At 42.8% G+C, this 17,597-nt stretch overlaps 2 protein-coding genes across 2 annotated transcripts in view; one reads left to right on the forward strand and one right to left on the reverse strand.

The window, feature by feature from the left end:
• Positions 1-2,800: 2,800 nt before the first annotated feature.
• ecsit (ECSIT signaling integrator) lies at positions 2,801-9,248 on the reverse strand. Its single transcript, XM_063187102.1, has 8 exons — positions 9,062-9,248; positions 8,371-8,526; positions 7,389-7,806; positions 6,688-6,911; positions 5,907-5,964; positions 5,342-5,490; positions 4,575-4,695; positions 2,801-4,209 (listed from the first exon to the last, which is right to left on the reverse strand). Exons 2-8 carry the CDS (start codon positions 8,509-8,511, stop codon positions 3,872-3,874), a joined length of 1,449 nt encoding a protein of 482 aa, XP_063043172.1. The 5' UTR covers positions 8,512-8,526; positions 9,062-9,248; the 3' UTR covers positions 2,801-3,871.
• A 289-nt stretch (positions 9,249-9,537) lies between these two features.
• The window catches only part of eml3 (EMAP like 3), a 125,482-nt gene continuing 117,422 nt past the window's right edge, over positions 9,538-17,597 (forward strand). Inside the window, exon 1 of the mRNA XM_063186355.1 lies at positions 9,538-9,808. Within this exon, the coding sequence (XP_063042425.1) occupies positions 9,724-9,808 (85 nt within the window). The 5' untranslated portion in view covers positions 9,538-9,723. The remainder of the gene's footprint in view (positions 9,809-17,597) is intronic.

The raw sequence follows: 17,597 nt of genomic DNA on the forward strand, positions 1-17,597 counted from the left end.
GCTGGCCCTGCAAACTAGAGACTTAAGTGACTCATGGGGCTTCTTTAGGCTTCACTTCTTTAGACGGGCAACAGCCTTGTGAAGTGATTGCTGGCTTCTCTTCGTTCGTAGTGGGTTCCCCCTGGAGGCCCCCTATGCACTGTCCCTAGTACATTAGTTTCTGGGGCACGGGCCCCTTAAATAAATTAGTTTATTGTTAAGGAAGGGCCTCACAAAGCAATGCTTGGGTATCCCCCCCCTTTTTTTTAACTGTTGAAGACCCCTTTCTCTCTACCCTCACCATAATCCATCCATCTCCTCACACAAGCTACTGAGCATACAACTGGATGACCTGCCTTTATGTCTCCGTCTTTACCCTGTGTCAACAGCTGTTCTTGACCTTGGCCCAAGGTGTGGAGGCAGTAGTCTATTGGCCTACAGCAAGGGAAGCTGACATGGGGGGACAAAGGGGTATATTGTCCCGGGCCCAGGTAGATAGGGGGCCCAGAATTGGGTCTTCATTTCATTACATGTATTGGGTTCGGGCCCCATTTAGTTGAGTTTGTCCCGGGCCTGGCCAAAGCTGTCAGCGGCCCTGCCTACAGCCAAAGCTTTGTTGACTTTATGTGGTCTGGATCATGTTAAGAACTTAGGCTACCGGTAACCTCGCAGACCATTCATAAATCAATTTCTTTACTCTGTGATGATAGTAATTATCCTGTGGCAGAGACGGTATGGGTAAGAGGGGAGTAACTTTGCCTGTGGGATGATGGTGCACCTCGTATTTGAGGGATTCTCCACAAATCATTGTCATCAGCATTATAAAAAAAGTTCTTACTCGTGATCGCCATCTAGCTCGCTGCAATATCAAAATGTGGCATTCCCTGGAGTCATTGGGTACATTCCAATATGTAACCTTGCATCCTCCACTTGCTTGTGGCCTCATGTTTTGCTGACGCCCCGCCTCCATGGCGAAAACAAGTAAGTTTCCCCGCTGTCAGCCTAGCCAAAACAATTTATGGCAGACTATTCTTCATTCATCATCCAGTTTGCAAATGAGAAAATGACTTTACAATTGAGCTTTTGCAAGATATTGAAATATAATTTGTGACTGTTTTATGACTGTTGTCAGTGATGTCATCACAACAAATTATTTCCTGGTATGAGGCCACAAGCACAAGTGGAGGACGCAAGGTCAGAACGTACACATTGAGCAAAGGCAGTGAGTCCACAGCAGGCCTGCAAGGTAGCCTAATATCTAGGTTCAGGTAAGAGCTGATTAATTAATTACCTACTACCTTGTAGGTTTAGGCTACTGTAAAGAGGCCAGTGTATTTTTTGCTGATGGCTGAAATGTTTAGTCACAATTTGTAAACATTAGGCTACAGCCAAAACACTGCCTTAAAATGGCTTATTTGGGGCATCCTATAAGACAGTGGTTCTTAACCTGGGGTGCGGGCACCCCCTGGGGGTGCGCCAGAGATTTCAGGGGGTGCGCAGAATTTTGTTTGTGTTGAGGTTGTGACCAAAATTCTGCTTCCAAACATTATAATTAGGCCAAATTAAGACCAAATTTAAACATGTTTTCGTCCCAATGTAAATTCATTTAAGTATTGATTAATGTCTAAAGTAAGAATCATTGTAATTGATCACTTAAATAATTTTTTTTTGGTGAGTATACACGTGTAGACATTTGGGATGGGGGTGCGCGCCTTGTCTTGGGAACAGCTAAGGGGGTGCGTTGCACTGCGTTCAGAAAAAAAGGTTAATACCACTGCTATAAGAGGTGAAATATGTTTGGCTTCATTGTTGATATTGTGATGACGTGACGGGAACAAATTGATCACATTGGGCGGTCCGGGAATGATGGCCAATTATCACAGATGGATTACTCTCTCTTGGAGCAGGTTACATGTAATGGAAACATTGTCTGCACTTTGTTTTGACATGTACTGTACCAAAATGCAAGGGCATGCCAGAGTTCCATTCTTTCTTCACTGTCCATCGTTATCAGAGTATGTCCAAGAAAGACACGCCTTATGGAGGGCCACATGATCCATGATTTGCAGACACAATGTGTGCGTTCCAATATGCGACCTTGCGTCCTCCACTTGTGCTTGTGGCCCAGCCTCCGTGGAGAAAACAATAAAGTTTACCAGCTGTCAGCCAAGCCACAACAACTTTTGAGGGACTGTTCTTTATTCACCATCCAATTCTCAAATGACTTTACAATTGAGCTTTTACAAGATATTGAAATACAATGCTGTTGTCAGTGATGTCATCAAAACGCATTATTTCCTGGTACGAGGCCACAAGCACAAGTGGAGGACGCAAGGTCGCATATTGGAACACACTCAATAAAAGTTGAGGAAGGTTTTGTAGCTAACATAAAAGACCCAAAATGCTGAAAATGCCCTGGTACTGCTGGCTTCTATGTATGCCAGCCATGTTCGAACCAATGTGTTTAAAATACATTGCACTGTGGTCACCTCCATAGGAATTGGATATTATTACCTTGAGTAGCTTGGGTTACTTTATGTTTATGAAATGCAAAATGTCAGAATTATAAAACCAAAAGTGTGTGTGTGTGTGATGTCAGAGGCACTATGTTAGTGTAGCCAGGCCATGTGAAGAGAATTTTCCTTGTGCTGTAAAGGTCATAGAAACACATTCATGTAATAATAAACCGTATTAATGACTTAAAATCGATATAGGGCCTGTTACAGGCCATCCAAAGCTGAGGGGGCAACTGCCTCATCTAATACCCAATCAACACACTCTCCAAAGTCATTCACATGAATACAGAATTCACTCCAAGATGTTTAAACAATATTGCATGATTTTAATCTCTTATCTATATACTTAAATAATACAACTCATTCACCCATACATTAATACCAGACACACTTTCCGTTTAAAACCATTGCTGAAAAGTTCAAAATCCGTTTCAGTCATATATCCATGTTCTTAAATGTACTGAAGGAGGTTTTAGGAAATGCAAATTATGCACTGTAACCGATTTAAACTAATTTTATTATTATTTATTATTTATTTTAAGGTCGGGGGGAATGGCTCGCTTCCTGCAAGTGTGCATACAACGGCCCTCTTAAACAATGCTCACAACAGAAGATCATTGTCGCAGCCAGATGTTTCAATCTTGGGCTGAAAACACAAAACCTGACGTTTTCCGTCGGAGCACAAGTGACTTCATTGTGTAGAGAGAGACCAAACTGTTTAGACATCTCATTCAAAGCTGTTTGGGTCAAATGTGTGGCAGGTTAGGTTGTAACTTTCTGATCCTAGGACTAACATCTCTGGATGATGGACGGTATTCCAAATGCATGGGTTCAATGACTGACCCAGCTTGGCTGAAGTCTGGAGGCCTACGACTATACATTTTTATTTTACTTGCAAAAATCAACCCAGAATAAGAGGACATCTCTTATTTTCAGAGTGTAACCACTTAATCGTAAAGCTATCATTGCAAGTTAGTGTAAGTGACTGACCCTGATGTCTAGATTAGAATACCACCATGTATTGGACTACAACTCAGACACCTTAGCATTATTACTGAGTGACAACGGCCAAATGTCTCTTTCACCAGACAAATAGTACATTCAGGTCAACAGAGAACCGTGCGTGTGCTCGTTTCCACACCTAACCTCAAAACCAGCTGACAGTCACACTGAGAATCGAACTGATGCGAACCAAAAAATACTTGTATTTTTTTTTTTTCTGCAAACCGTGACGACAACGTAGACGACGGCAGGTTCATCTGGGTAACACAGACAGAATAGAACAGAGCTGGGTATGAACGCGGGTGGTTCGCAGGTAAGCACGTTGTAGTTCCGAATGTAACTGGTGCAGGAATGGACACCAGCACTAATAACAATCACTGCTTCACTCTCTGTCCCTCACGCTGCTCCTGATCATGTTGCTTTTGATGATGACGATGATGTCGCTCTTCCTCCTCCTCCACAACCTGCTCGTACTCCACTCGAACTTGTTGCTCCGAGTTCATGTCGTCGGACCCGGCGCCAGAGCCGGGTCCGGACGGGCGCTGGCTTCCGGTGAGGTCCTGGAGCTCGCGCGGGCCGGACTCCAGCCGGAAGAGGGTGGGGATCTGACCCAGGATGGGGTTGGTCTCCTGGAGGCCGGAGATCCAGCGAGCCAGGGTGTCCTGGTCCCCGCGACCGGCCATGCACATGGCATACACCGCGCCCTCCTCCACTGTCAACGGCACATTGAGCACAACATGTTACAATTAGCTGAACAGGAAAACTATCAACATACTATTAGTATTAACTATTAACTGTCACCGTCAACTGTCATTAGTATGAACTATTCATTATTATAGTATGAACAATGAAGTATTAATATAATACTATTAAATAACGAATAACATTAATAATTACCGGTACTAACTAATCTTAAATACAATACAGAAGAATATTTCAACATGCAGTCATGCACATAGTGTACGCGGTCACCTTCGCAACTGTCAAAAGCACATTGACAAATTAACAGGTCACAATTAACTGGATGAATTCAATTAAAAAAAACTGAAAAAAAATTAAGAGATGTCTGTAACTCACAGTCGTCCACATCGAAGCTGAAATCGTCGCCCATGTCTCTTTTGAGATCCAGGTCCACCCATAGAGGGTAGTGCAGACACTGCTCAGGACCCACTAGCTCTGGGTCAATGTACTCCTCTACCTGCAGCCAACACAACAACGCACACATACGCATATTTCAGTTATGACATTTGGGCAACTGTGGCCTAATGGTTAAGGAGATGGTCTTCAGATCAGAGGATTGCAGCCTCCACTCCCTATCACACTCCATGGCTAAGGTGCCCTTGAGCAAGGCACTTAACTCCACACTGCTCCAGGGACTGTAACCAATAAGATGTACTTAAAATAATGGTAAGTCGCTTAGGATAACAGCGCCCGCTAAATGCAATGTCAAATTTATACTGTGGAAATGGTAAAGTTCATGAACATTAAAAAAATAGAACACCATAGAAATTGTTCACAATTTTCGTTAAGGGCAAATCATTGAACTGGAAGTACTAGAGGACATTTCAAAAATCACAATAAAATATAAATATTTTGGTAAAATTTCATTTTCGAGTTCACTCAGTTGTTAGGCATGTATTCACACATTTTTGCTTCTTTGCTAATAAGGCAATTATTATTGATTTATTGTAATTATAACCTACTTTGTTGTTTTTTTTAAGTCAGTTATACAGACAGTAACTATGCATGTATTAATAGCAAACATTTGAACCCAAAAAACAAAGTGTTGCCAATATTTCCTGTAATTTTGTAAAAAGTAGAAAACCATATCCAGTTTTATCCACCTTCTCCTCTGGGGGCACAGGGTCGGCCTTGAGCAGGTAGTAGTAAACGCATGTCTTGCGGAGCCAGAGAGGGTAGGGCCCCTCCACATACACCGGCTTACTGGGGTTGTGCTTAGCCAACAGGGACTGCTGATCTGGACTCTGGATCCCTTCACAGGCAGAGGAGAAGAGAAGAGAAGAGAAGAGAAGAGAAGAGAAGACAAGACAAGACAAGACAAGACAAGACAAGACAAGAGATCACAAGAGATCAGAAGAGAAGAGGAGAGATTAGATGAGAAGAGAAGAGAAGAGAGGAAAAGAGAAAGAGATCAGAAGAGAAGAGAAGAGACGAGACGATAAAAAGAGAAGAGAAGAGAAGAGAAAAGAAGAGAAAGAGAAGAGATCAGAACAGAAGAGATCAGAAGAGAAGAGAAGAGAAGATTTGAATCATCAATGAGACACTTTCAGGGTTCAATATTTGGTGTTTGTCCCCTCCATTTTCCCCCCATTATTTTTCATTCTCTTTTGTGCTGACAGCATAGTCGTGAAGCAGCTCTGCACAGTCATGAAGAGGGGCATTCCTTACCTACGATATGTGGTTCCTCCACCTCCTCCCCAGTCTCCGTCATGTCTGTGTATGGCATCTGCATGAAAGAGTCAAAACTATGATCATTATTGTCATCATTAAAATGTTACACAGTGCTCCTTTAAGGTACGTTTTTGTGGCTCTTTATACCTTTTGCATATTGGGAAATGAAGTCCCTGTCTACCTTGGCTGTCTGACCAGTTAAACGGTGACTTTGGCAATCTGGTCATTGGCGATGTGTCATGTGGTGAGACACCAGCCCAATAACAAAACAACAAAAACTACATGCTGACCTGTAGAGGTGATTCATTGACTTGAAAATGTTTAACAGTGCTCATAGTCTTTTTTTATCAGCCCCCTGGCATGGAATAGAGAGTAATTTCAATTTCCTTATGACCTGTGCATATGAAAAAACTGACAATAAAGCTGACTTGACTTGATGCCTTGTAAAGGTGATTAACCCATTGATGCCTAAATCACTTGCAAAAAAGGCTCCTGAATGCCTAAGCCCTTTTTAAGAAAAGGTACCCTCAGCCTATAAAAAACTAAATATCTCAGTCTCTGAAGCACATAAAAGCATGCCATAAGTTGCATTTAAACGCCAAGACCCCCATCTTGCATGAGAACGTGTTCAATCAACTCTAACATACCACGTTTTTTATAAAATTGCCTTAAATCCCATGAGCCTTAATGTTGCGTCATGCAGGCAGAGCCAATGTTGCGCAACGCAACATCCAGCATCAATGGGTTAATTGTCTTTTTTGTCCTGTCTGACTCTGACCTGGTAGACGGTGACGCGGGCGTCGAGGTCGTTGGCGATGCGCTTGAGACTGAAGTGGGCCAGGTCCACGGGGTCGGCGGGCAGCTGGTGCGGCACGGGGAAGGGGTTGGCGTGCCGGAACTTAGGGAACCAGTACATGATACGCTGGTATTTCCGCACCGGGTGGCCCTTGGGCCCGAAGATCTGGATCAGCAGCACCTTGGTCTCCACGTTGGGCATCACTCCTGGGGGAAAAAAATACAAGCAAACAAAAAAAAAAACATGTGAAACAAAGTGAAAACAAGAGCAATCAGAGATGGCAACCTGCCCCCCTTGGCAATGCCAGATACACGTGATGTGTTTGGTGTGTGTTTGGTGCCACCCTCAGGCAACCCAAAACACTGCGGGCGGACAAGTGGACAGGCACACACACACACAAACATAGAGACAGGGGTCATTCTAGCTCAACCCCTTCCAAGAACAGGTACAAAAGAACAACAATCAACATATATAATTTTACTCCATCACAGACAGAAAGTTAGACAATAAGACACAGACACATAAAGACAGCAACACACACTCTATGTCTCTCTCGCACACACACACACACACACACACACACACACACACACACACACACACACACACACACACACACACACACACACACACACACACAGACATACCGGTACATACGCACACTTAGACACACACACACCTACCATGATTCTCCATCTGTTCCAGCACTTGCACGGCGCACTCCTGCTGGCGTGGATAGTGGTTGAACATGCGCTGGATGAAGTTCTGCGGCACGAACACCTCCTTCGGGAAAACGTCCAGGATCTTGTTGTAGACCGCCACGTCGCGCTCCACCCCGAACTCTGGCATCTTTTTCAGCGCCGCGTAGATGAACTCCACGTGGCCGCGCCGCCGCTTGTCCTGGCTGGTGAACACGTCCACCGCGGTGTTGAAGGAGTCCTTGGTCTTGGCCTGTCGGCCCACCCTTTCGAACAGGTCGTCGGTGCCGACCAGCGCCTTATCCTTTTTGGAGCGCTCGTCATCCTCCTTCGATTTTGTGGAGGGTGGCGAAGAAGAGGGCCAAAGCTTGTTGGAGCTGGTGTGGATAGTCCGGTGAGCTTGCTAAATTAAATAATAATAAAAAATAGACAGACAAGACATATTGGGAATGCTTGTTATTGTTAATGTTTTTGGCCTTTTTAGTCATTATTCAGACAAGATGGAGACAGGGAACTAGTGGGATAGAGAGATGGGTTGGGGCACGATAAACCTGGGTCCCCATGGGCAATATAGCCTGTATGGCTCACTGTGCCGTAGGGTCAAAGACGTGCAAAATTAAATTGTCCTTCAGTGTAACGGATACCTTCTGCTGACTGTAACTGTAAAAAACATGATTCTTTTTATTTTATTTTTTCCCAGTGAATTCACGAAAGCCTCGGCTGTCATCCATTCACTTGAAACAATATAAAAATTATGTTTTTCTTTTTTACAGTTATAGCCAGCAGAAGGTATCCGTAACACTGAATGACAATTTCATTTTGCACGTCTTTCACCCCGTAGCACCCCCATATCATGAATGGAACTTCCTGATAACAGGATGGAAGCCATTGTAATTACAGCATAGTAACAGAGAGGCAAACGTTAAGATGTTAAATCACAAAGACTACTGATTTGAATATTACTCACCTGGACACAGGTACTGGTAAAAGTGGGGCAGTGTGCCGTGCCTCCATTGGAGAAAGCAGTCTGCAGAACAGCTGTCCTCCTGACTAAAGGTGTTACACATCGGACACACTGGCTCCGCAGCAGGATTTGAGCAGGATTCATGTTAACTTCATCTTTCTAGGAAATAAGGGGGGGTTTTGAGGACATGCATGCAGTATTGTGGTAGGAGGAAATGTTCGATCAATTATAACATGTGGAGGATGTTGATGTCGTTATTGAAGTGTTTCTTCGTTAATATCTCAGCGATATGGTGGACTCAACAACACAACTCAAAGTATTACAGCCTGGTACCAGGCATTCTAGCAGTGTTATCCAATCTCTGCTGCTCGTGCCTAGAGTGCATCCTTCCAATGTAAACAACACAGGGTGACAAGTCAATTCAGTGTCATGTTTGTTTGCCTCATATCATGCAACAGATCACCCAATTCCACTATTCGATAAAGAAGTAATTTCTGCTTAAATCGATTATGTGTGTACAGCACACTATTAAAATGCAAGGCACCTTCAGGGCGACTTTTTCTTATGAGGTACACGCTAGCAAACTAGCAATAACATGGATGTACGTCCTGAGGAGGATAAGTGAAGATAAAATTAACCATCGGGCACATTTTAAGAAACATATCTACACTTTAAATATAATATGAACGTTTACCGTGGCTTACGTTACCAGATACAGAAATGTTGACTGATTCACAACTGTCAAACTAACGTGGGTCGTTCACAGGCACTCTCCTTCATGCTTGACTTTTAAAACGTAACTTGCCGGTGCCCAGACTTCCGGTCCATTAAAAAAATGGTTCCCCCTAAATACAAAGATATCAGATATTTGGTTCCACACTGGTCTGTCGAATAGGGAGGTTTCGTTGTCAGACAGCGCTTGATGCAGATCCTCAAGGTGGCACCAAATCCAAAGAAAACCCTAATCATGTTGGATGCGCGAACATGATTCGCAGCGTCCAAACAAGAAAAGTTTTCCAGATCCAGAAAAGGTGAAGTCATACATGCAGTGAATTGCGTCACATGTAGTAATAAACATTAACGTGGAATATCCTGCTATGGCACAAGTTCACAGTAAATAAAGGTGGAGTCGTTTGAACGGTCGAAGCCACACTTGACAAGCACTTGCCTCCAACTAGATACACAGTCATTTCCTGGATCTTATTTTTTTTTCTTCAGTAGGCGAGCACTACTGCGGTCCTGTGGCAACACTGCGCACGTTGCCATGTGCATGTCCTATCCCCTTTTCTGCGTTTCTGACCTGTGCGCTTCACTTCTGTCAACTCTCCCGTCGCACTAAAACAGGATGGGGAACACATGAAGTTGTTGTCCGCTCTAATAGGAAACCGTGATTTTAAAGCATTTGCTGCTTCTATCATGGATGGGTCTACGAACAGCCTTGGTAAGTTGACTATTTTGAAGCTCGTTTTGTTGTTACAGGCTACAGAAATGTCAGTGTCAATTTAATCCACATTCTCCCAAGTCATTGTCGCTGCAGCAAAAAACAATTTACCGACCTTTGTCGTCTACTTCAAGTTCAGAAAGTAATTCACATGTTTCTCAACAAAGTTTTGGGACAACATTGTGTCTGTAAAAAGAGACTGGAAGTTGCAATGTTCTTGTAGTTGTTGTCTGCTGTAGAAACTCGTGCCTCCAAAGTCCTAAAGAAGGCACGGCGAGATTGCACATTAAGATAGGCTAGTTCAAGCCTGGTTGTCACAACATTCTGCATTGCATTTTTTTTCCACACAACTCACTTGAGACATGAGCCACCGACACTGCTCACTCATCTAACAGAAACTTCCACGACCAATTGCCTATTGTGTTCCCACCTTTCTTCCTTCCTTTAATTTTCTTACCTTCTTTCTTCCTTTCTTTCTGTCTTTCTTTCTCTTTAGAATGTGAAAATGTGAAATTAAAAATCCCCCAAAACACTTTTGTAGACCGACCTGTCAGAATGTTAGGCTAATGTTACATTCAGCTAACCCAATCAAAGTGTTCCACATGTTTGTTTGGTAGGGTGAAGCATTTTCAGTGAAACTTGAGAGAATCGGAAGCATTGTGTTTTGTGCTGGGCTTCAGCTGGACCACATGTTCTTGCTGCATTGTAAATAGTGATGTTCAATAAACTAAACTGTGGAGTGAAAATTGGCAGGATAGGCCTACTAGCTGTGAGATTTTCAAGCCATTGCAACACACACACACACACACACACACACACACACACACACACACACACACACACACACACACACACACACACACACACACACACACACACACACACACACACACACACACACACACACATTGCCAATAGAGTAGGCCAACATACATTCGCTATAACACACACACACACACACACACACACACACACACACACACACACACACACACACACACACACACACACACACACACACACACTCGCACAACACAACACAACATGCTATGCCAATAGAGTAGGGCAGGCCTTCATACATTCTCTATAACACACAGACACACACACACACACACACACACACACACACACACACACACACAATAATAATTCACATCAGCTGTTCGTCAGCGTTGGCCTCTTCCCCATCCTCCCTTTTCAGTGCGTGGTCTTTTTCGCTGCCTCTTAAAAACCTTTTAATGGACTGTTAAACTGTTGCACAATGGAAGCATTGTGGGGGTGTCTGACTTGGTCTCACCTCATCTGTTTTTGAGCCCACTTTGGCTCCCCGTTATTTATTTCATTAGCTTTGTTTTTTTTTCAAGGCTTGTTGTAGGAGACTTTGAGGAGGAGCGTGCAAGGCACCTTAGGGGGGTTTGTGGAACGGGAGGCCTAGTTACACACAGAACCCCAACACACACCATGTTTATTATGCTATTATTACAGTACACTATATTGTATGCAGATGATGCTGTTTCCATATTGTATGTAGGTGATGTTGTTTCCATGAACTTGCGTATGGTGATGCTGTTACTGTGAATGTGTGTGTGTGTGTGTGTGTGTGTGGTGCAGTGTTAATTTTGTCATCCATTTTTTTATTTAGTCTTAGTCTTAGTCTTGTGTCAAAGTCCATTCTTAGTCTTCGTCGCTTTTAGTCTTTCAAAAATCATTTTTGTTTAGTTATTATTTAGTCGACTAAAATTGCTCAACATTTTTGTCTAGTTTTAGTCTTTCACAAATAATTTTTGTTTAGTCATTATTTAGTCGACTAAAAGTCCTCAACATTTTTGTCTAGTTTTAGTCTGAACATTTTAGTCTTTAGTTTAAGTCACAATACAATAAAACAAAAGGCCTTTAGCAATGCACTGAGACTTGGTTATTGCCATTCTGGTAAAGCAGTCAATAGTGCATACAAATGTGAATATGTCGCTGGTGCTACGTATTCGTAAAGGGATTTTTGTTTTGTTAGAGAAGCTTCTCCCCCAATATTCGTTAGGGTCAGTCTGCTAAAAGTAAAATCGGTGGATGGATTCAGCTGTAATTAATCATTTTTTAAATCCCATAGTGTCCCTTTAAATGTTAATTACCAATTAACAATTCATGTATAGGTTTTAGTTGTGGTTGTACCAATTTATGTCTGAGCCCCCCAAAAAAGTCTACGTCTTGGTCGTTTTTAGTCTTTCACAAATCATTTTTGTTAGTAAGAATTTAGTCGACTAAAAGTTAGTTCTTAGTCTTAGTCACTTTTAGTCTTTCACAAATCATTTTTGTTTAGTCATTATTTAGTCGACTTTAAGTCCTTAACATTTTAGTCTCGTTTTAGTCTTTCACAGATCATTTTTGTTAGTCAGAATTTAGTCGATTAAACTCTCAAAAGGTTAGTCGACTAATATATTTAGTCTTAGTCTAGTCGACAAAATTAACACTGGTGTGGTGTGCAGTTACGTATTTCATACTAGGTAGTACCCTGCCCCCGAAGCAATGTGGTTTACAGTAATATATCTTGAATGAGAGAGTATGGAAGATGAATGGGACAGCTCTTTAGTGTAATGGTTAGGGAGTTGGACTGTAGATCACAGGGTTGCAGGTTCAATCCCCACCTTTACCTCTCCCTACACCTCCATCCATAGCTGAAGTGCCCTTGACCTTGGGGCCAGCTATCCCCACTCTGCTCCAGGGACTGTAACCAATACCCTGTAATATCTGTAAGTCACAACTTAAGTATTCAATTTCCAAAATCCCAGGATCGAGGCTTTATGTATGACAACAGGAAATGTACGGTAACACTTTATTTTAGGGATACATCTATTAGCACTAATACAGTACATACAATGTACCGTAACTTGTAAAGCAAAATCAAACATTTGTTAGGCATGTAAGTCATTCGCAAATGTCGTGTTCATGCACAATAAGGGATTTATTACCAATTTAACCTTAGTAAGGACCTAGTAGGCCTTAGCGTTTGCTTAGTACATGCCTTACAAGTTACTTATGCAGGCATGAACATTGTACGTATTAGTGCTAATAGATGTATCCCTAAAATAAAGTGTTACCAAACTTACATATGGCAGCTTTGAAACTATTAGCTGGCCTATTCGTAGCCCCGTAATGCAGGCAGAAGTTTTACAATGTGCACCGTTCCACCAGTGGAAAGCTGTACTAGTCATCATTAAAATGACTTGAGTACCATAGCACTCCACGACTTCAGTGTCTTTAGACTTTAGTATCTTAGGAATGATCTGAAAAAATCTTTGAGTTTCAACTGTCAGGGTTCCATCACTATCAATTGCATTGACTGCAGCACTGTCTAACTGGTTGGGGTGCTACTAAGTGTGTATAATATATTGCACCCTATGTGTGTGTGTGCGTGTGTGCGTGTGTGTGTGTGTGTGTGTGTGTGTGTGTGTGTGTGTGTGTGTGTGTGTGTGTGTGTGTGTGTGTGTGTGTGTGTGTGTGTGTGTGTGGTGAATGCTAGCAAGCAACCAATGGTGCCATGCCTGGAGGTCACATCTGTGTTTTCAGCTGTCACTCCACAGCTGTCAGTCAATGAGTCACGTCACCCCTGAACACCGCAGTCCTCTCCACCAAATGCCTGTTAGCAAAACTTGGAACACTTACTCATCTTTATCAAATGCCTGTAAGCAAGCCTTGATTGGTGGCTGATGGACAGATAACAGGGTAACATAAGGGTTAGTTGTGGTGTGATTTAAGAGGAAAACAGTGTTTGGACTCGCATTTCAGGGAAAGGGAGGTGTCATAATGACAGAAAGAATCCAAAGCACTTGTGATGAACAGGGCCGCTGACTGTTTTGGTGGGGCCCAGGACAAAGTATTCTGCAAGGGCCCGCTCCACCCAGTACATATGATGACCCAATGCTGGGGCCCCCTTCTCCTTGGCACTTGGGTGACTCGCCTCTTTGTCCCACCCTATCTGCTTTTGTGCTTGGGAACGTTTCACAAACCTAATGGGGATGTTCAGTGCGAGCGTTTGCTGGCATATTGCACCTAAAATTTTATTTTGCGAGAAACATCAGAACATCAACACAGCTCCTGGGCTCGTCCAGCTGTGTTGATGTTCAGATAAACACAGGCAGATCATTACAGTAGCTGAAAATCTACGAAAAAAATCCTGCTTATAGAACCTAAAAATATGTTAGCCTAGCAATAGCTTAATCGTAGCTTAGCGCAGAGAACCGAATTTGTTACAAGGTGACTTAGTGTGCTTTCCTGTTAGTGTGCTGTGATGAAAAAATAATAGTAAAAACTCTGGGCCAAATGTGTTTTTCACAAGAGTCGAAACCCCTGCCGTAGGTGTCCTTGTGGTTAGAAAGCAATCTGGTTCACTCTATTCTGACCCTGATTTGGGTTTCTAATGAAAGGGCCTCAAATCATGGTTGCCAGATATGAGAGATGATTTCCAGCCCAAAACTTTTTTTCAAAGAAATGTGTAGAGCTGCAAAATCCTGCTCAATTTGAGCTAAATTCTATTGATTCTTATGGTGATAAATGAACAGAAAATTCCACCCCGTAGGTAACTTACTTGCAACCGCAGATGGCCATTTTACACTGCCCAATGCCCGATGGTCATTTTACACTGGGCAGCAATCGCCCCCACCCCCCCCCCCCACACACACACACACTCACACTCACACACACACACTCACACACACACACACACACCATCTGGCAACCCTGTTTCAGATGCTGCTAAGGGGTGTGCTAGCATTCCCATGATAAGCACAAGAATGCCCGCATTGTTGTTTCGAGGAGGCCTTATCTGGGAAAGCGATCTGAGGAAAAACACAGCTCTCTCTCTCTCTCTGTCGTTCATGCATTAAGATGATCTGATTTTTTTGTGTTGTGGTTGTTGCGTCCTGTTTCCTCAGAAGAAATTCAACAATATCGATTCCCTGACACTGTTCTGTCAGGGCATGGTAGTGATTCTGAGCCCTTTCTCAGTTCTCCAGAGCTCTTTTCATGCAGCGATAGATATGATTCTTTGGTGCTGGGCCATCAATCATGTTGGTGCAGTATTGATTGTGTGTGTGTGTGTGTGTGTGTGTGTGTGTGTGTGTGTGTGTGTGTGTGTGTGTGTGTGTGGACTCTACTTAACCCTGTGCTGTACTTTAAAATCCAAAAAATTAAAAACACTACTTGTCATTTGCACTTACTGTTCTGTATATTGCTTGTGCACTTTGTAGACTATATGCAATGTGTTGTATGGTATGATTATTATGTCCTCGATTGGAAGTCGCTTTGGATAAAAGCATCTGCCAAATGTAATCTATGCAAATGTAATTAACGTCATGATTATGATAGTAAGGAGATTAAGGGAACTAAGAGGGAGTGGTGTTTCACTCTGATCTCCTCTTTGGTACGGTCTCTGTGATGTCTCTTGCTTTATTTTATTTTCTCCTCCTCCTTCTTCTAATGCTCTTGTGTTTTGAATGATTTCTTTTGATTCTCTTCCTCTGATTGTTGAATCGTTTTGATTGTCTTCTTCCTCTCTCTGCTCCATCACAGTTCTCACAAATTCTCCATCTGTTTCTCACTTCCTAGTACCCACCCAACATTTAATTGTTTCTCTCTCTCTCTCTCTCTCTCTCTCTCTCTCTCTCTCTCTCTCTCTCTCTCTCTCTCTCTCTCTCTCTCTCTCTCTCAAACACACACACACACACACACACACACACACACACACACACACACACACACACACACACACACACACACACACACACACACACACACAGCCACTTATGCACGCACTGTCAAACATGCACTTACATAAGCATGAACATAAAATTCAGACTTATGTAAAACACTGTTAACCCGGTAAAACATAAAAAAGTCAGTGACCTTGCTGCCTTACATTTTTAAGTGAACTCAACTCAAGGCTTTACTCAACTCGAGGCTTTCTCAAGTTGATTTAACTTACAAAACTTAAGACAGCAGGGCAACTTACTCTTTTACGTTTAACTGGCTACAATATTTTACAACGTAGACAGACATGCCAGAATAGACATGCACGATGATAAACAGAGACACACACACTCTCTCTCTCTCTCTCTCTCTCTCTCTCTCTCTCTCTCTCTCTCTCTCTCTCTCTCTCTCTTTCTCACTGTGTGACCTATCTCTGTGTGAATCTCTCCTTGTGTCTCTCTCCCTACGTGTTTGTGCGTGTGCATGTGTGCATGTGTATGTCTCTCTTTCTCTCTCTCTCTCTCTCTCTCTCTCTCTCTCTCTCTCTCTCTCTCTCTCTCTCTCTCTCTCTCTCTCTCTCTCTCTCTCTCTCTCTCTCTCTCTCTCTCTCTCTCCTCCTGTTCAGCTCCCACAGGATGTGCAAGTGCTCATGGGTAGGGATGATGCGCATCAAGGCCCTGTGCCTGTCGCCTGCCTGCCTTTGTCAGAACAGAAACGCTGGCTGGGTGGGTGGGTAGGTGCCGTAGTAGCGTGCTAGGTGGGTGATGTGGCGCAGAGAGAGAGAGAGAGAGAGAGAGAGAGAGAGAGAGAGAGAGAGAGTCCCCGCTGACAGGAAAGCAGTAGGTGGACCATGTAGGCACGCCGCAACAGTGCCTGCGAACAAACCACCAACCACTTCCACCCATACAGAAAAGGAATACTGAAGCGTACAAAACACCCGCCCCCGACACCTAGTTAGCTAGTTAGTTAGTTAGTCAGTTGGTTAGTTAAATGCTTGAATGTGTGAGGAGCTGTGTAACATGCAACATGACTATGATTTGTACTGTACTACTCTGTATACACTGTAAAACATTGCAAATACCGGTAGTTAAACGTAAAAAAGTAAGGTGCCCTGCTGCCCTAAGTTTGTAAATCAACTCAACTTGAGAAAGCCTCTATTTGAGTTAATCATCGAGTTGAGTTAACTTGCAAACGTAAGGCAGCAAGGCAACTTACCTTCTTACGTTAACCTGGCTTGCAATGTTTAGTGTGTAGGCTGCAATACAAGTCTGATATGCCACATACTAACTATAAGAGTGCCTCATTTCTTATTTTTCTCAGTCAGTATGAGTAAGGCACACACACCTCCCAAAAGCCCCCTTAACAAGAAGGCAGTAGGTACATAGTAGACCAGGCAGGCGGCCGCAACTGTGCCTGTGAAAAAAGGTGTCAACCACTTCCGCCCATGCAATAAAGAAATATGTAAAACATACAACTTGATTCACATATGGGCTATAGAAGTCTGATATGGAACATGTACTAGAAGAGGCCCGTCTCTTATGTTTCTTTTACAGTATGTAAATGCAATACTCATAAGTATAACACTTACTACAAAGTACAAAATAAGTATAAGTACAAAATAAGTAAGCTTAAAGGAGCACTGTGTAGAATGGTGACTAGAGTAGGTGGGCTATTGCAACTATGATGTTCATTTAAACTGTGCTGGCCTGTTGCCAAATTTGATCTATTTATGAATATTTACTAAGCAATAAACTAATATTTATTCACGTTTTGCTGTAGTACACAAGTTTTACATTCTGCAGCTAAATTGTCTATTTCTGCACATTCAAAATGGCGGACATGGAGAAGATCCACCTTTTCATGTAGGCTACTGTATGAAAAGTGCAATTCTCCCATTAATAACAAATATTTGTCATTTTGACGAACAGGATCGTAAAAAAATCCGTCATCACATCAGCTATTTTTTACCCGTCATCTTGTCGTTTCCCAATGTGGAGGATCCCAACACGGAACCGGGAACAACACAGATGCGCAATTTGCGGCCAACAGA

This window comes from Engraulis encrasicolus, chromosome 21, assembly GCF_034702125.1.
Source record: "Engraulis encrasicolus isolate BLACKSEA-1 chromosome 21, IST_EnEncr_1.0, whole genome shotgun sequence".
NCBI lineage: Eukaryota > Metazoa > Chordata > Actinopteri > Clupeiformes > Engraulidae > Engraulis > Engraulis encrasicolus.